General features: G+C 32.0%; 1 protein-coding gene across 1 annotated transcript; it reads left to right on the plus strand.

Moving 5' to 3' along the window:
- The first annotated feature begins 582 nt into the window (after positions 1 to 582).
- LOC145051551 (basic form of pathogenesis-related protein 1-like) lies at positions 583 to 1071 on the plus strand. Its single transcript, XM_078999470.1, has one exon. It carries the CDS (start codon positions 583 to 585, stop codon positions 1069 to 1071), a length of 489 nt encoding a protein of 162 aa, XP_078855596.1.
- Positions 1072 to 1558: the final 487 nt, after the last annotated feature.

Below are 1558 nucleotides of genomic sequence, written 5' to 3' on the forward strand. Positions count from 1 at the left end.
CAAAGAAAAAAAAAAGGAAAAGCAGATAAATAAAAAAATGAAAGAAAAATATAATAGCATTTCGTATTTCCAAGTGATATAGAAATGAAAATATAATAAACATTTTATTCATTTCTCTCCAGATACTTCAAAATCGAGAGAAAAGTTAGTAGGAAAAGATTTCATTCTACTTCTAATTTTTTTTCTTAAAAAAACTGTGAAACACCAATTAAGGGATACAGTTCATTATTTTTTTACGTTAATGGGACAAATTGATCATTTTAATATAATTTTTTAAGAAAAAAATTTAAAGTCAAATTTACTTACCTTGTTTATGAAAAAAAAAAGAAATAAATGTAAAAATTAATGCGTAATATTCGAAAAATGAAAACGTTTCAAGATTAATTCAAATTATGAAGGTTTGTCATAACATATAATGAAACTTATCTTGGCAATCTTATCTATATATACATATAAGTATCATCTATTACCGTAATATATTATAAATAAATGAGATTAATTTTTTTCCATACCTTCCTATAAGTACCAAAATCTTATAACTATCCTTCACATTATGCTCCAGGCCTCCAAGACACCATTACTATGAAGCTAATTACAATCAAATCGCTATCCATGGTTCTTTTCATCATCCCATCCTTAGCACATCTCTCGTTAGCCTTAAGGAGGGACTTCCTTATTCCTCAAAACGAAGCTCGGGCCGAAGTTGGGGTGCAACCCCTCATATGGAACAAAACTTTGGTACACTATGCCTGTGGGTATGCATACCAAAGAATTGGGGATTGTAGTTTGCAACACTCAGAAGGACCTTTTGGTGAAAACCTAGCTATAGGTTATGGTGATCAGTTCAATGCAACTGCAGCTGATGTTGTTGACATGTGGGTTGGGGAGAAACAATACTATGATTATGAATCAAATTCTTGTTTTAGCCATGAATGTCTTCACTATACACAAGTGGTATGGCGTGATTCTGTTCATGTTGGTTGTGCTAAAGTTATATGCTATAATGATTGGTGGTTTGCTATATGCAACTATGATCCTCCAGGGAATTATGATGGCCAACGACCTTATTGAAAATAATAACGTCGGATAAATTTATATGTATCGATGTCATTATCTAAAATGTTTGCTTTATTCGATAAGGGCATTCATACATATAAATATACTATTTCATGTGATCTTGTGCTTAGGAATGGTGTAGAATGATTAATTGTACCTTCACCTAAATGCACTATTTAATGTGATCTAAGTATTAATGTGCTTTTTAATGTGACATTTTCTCTTTAATTTTCACATTAATATTTTTTTTCCATAATCTTGGTACTTGATACTATTTTTTTGAGCGGCCATATATAAAAACAAAAAACACTGACCCAAGGGGAGATGGACCGGAAAACTCTTGTTTAGTGAGATGCTAATAAAACTCATGAATTGTTATATATTTATGCAACACAATGTTAGAAATAGTGAGCAACCTCTACTTTATCCATTAGCCCTCAAGCTCTTAGGCTACGGTGAGTGGGACTCGACACCACCCGACAATCATGACATGGACTCGGGG

Source organism: Lactuca serriola, chromosome 5, assembly GCF_051521515.1.
Source record: "Lactuca serriola cultivar US96UC23 chromosome 5, Lser_US96UC23_V15, whole genome shotgun sequence".
NCBI classification, from domain to species: Eukaryota; Viridiplantae; Streptophyta; class Magnoliopsida; order Asterales; family Asteraceae; genus Lactuca; species Lactuca serriola.

Excerpts from the sequence above, each read along its gene's own strand:
- LOC145051551 (XM_078999470.1), top strand. The coding sequence starts at position 583 with ATGAAGCTAATTACAATCAAATCGCTATCCATGGTTCTTTTCATCATC.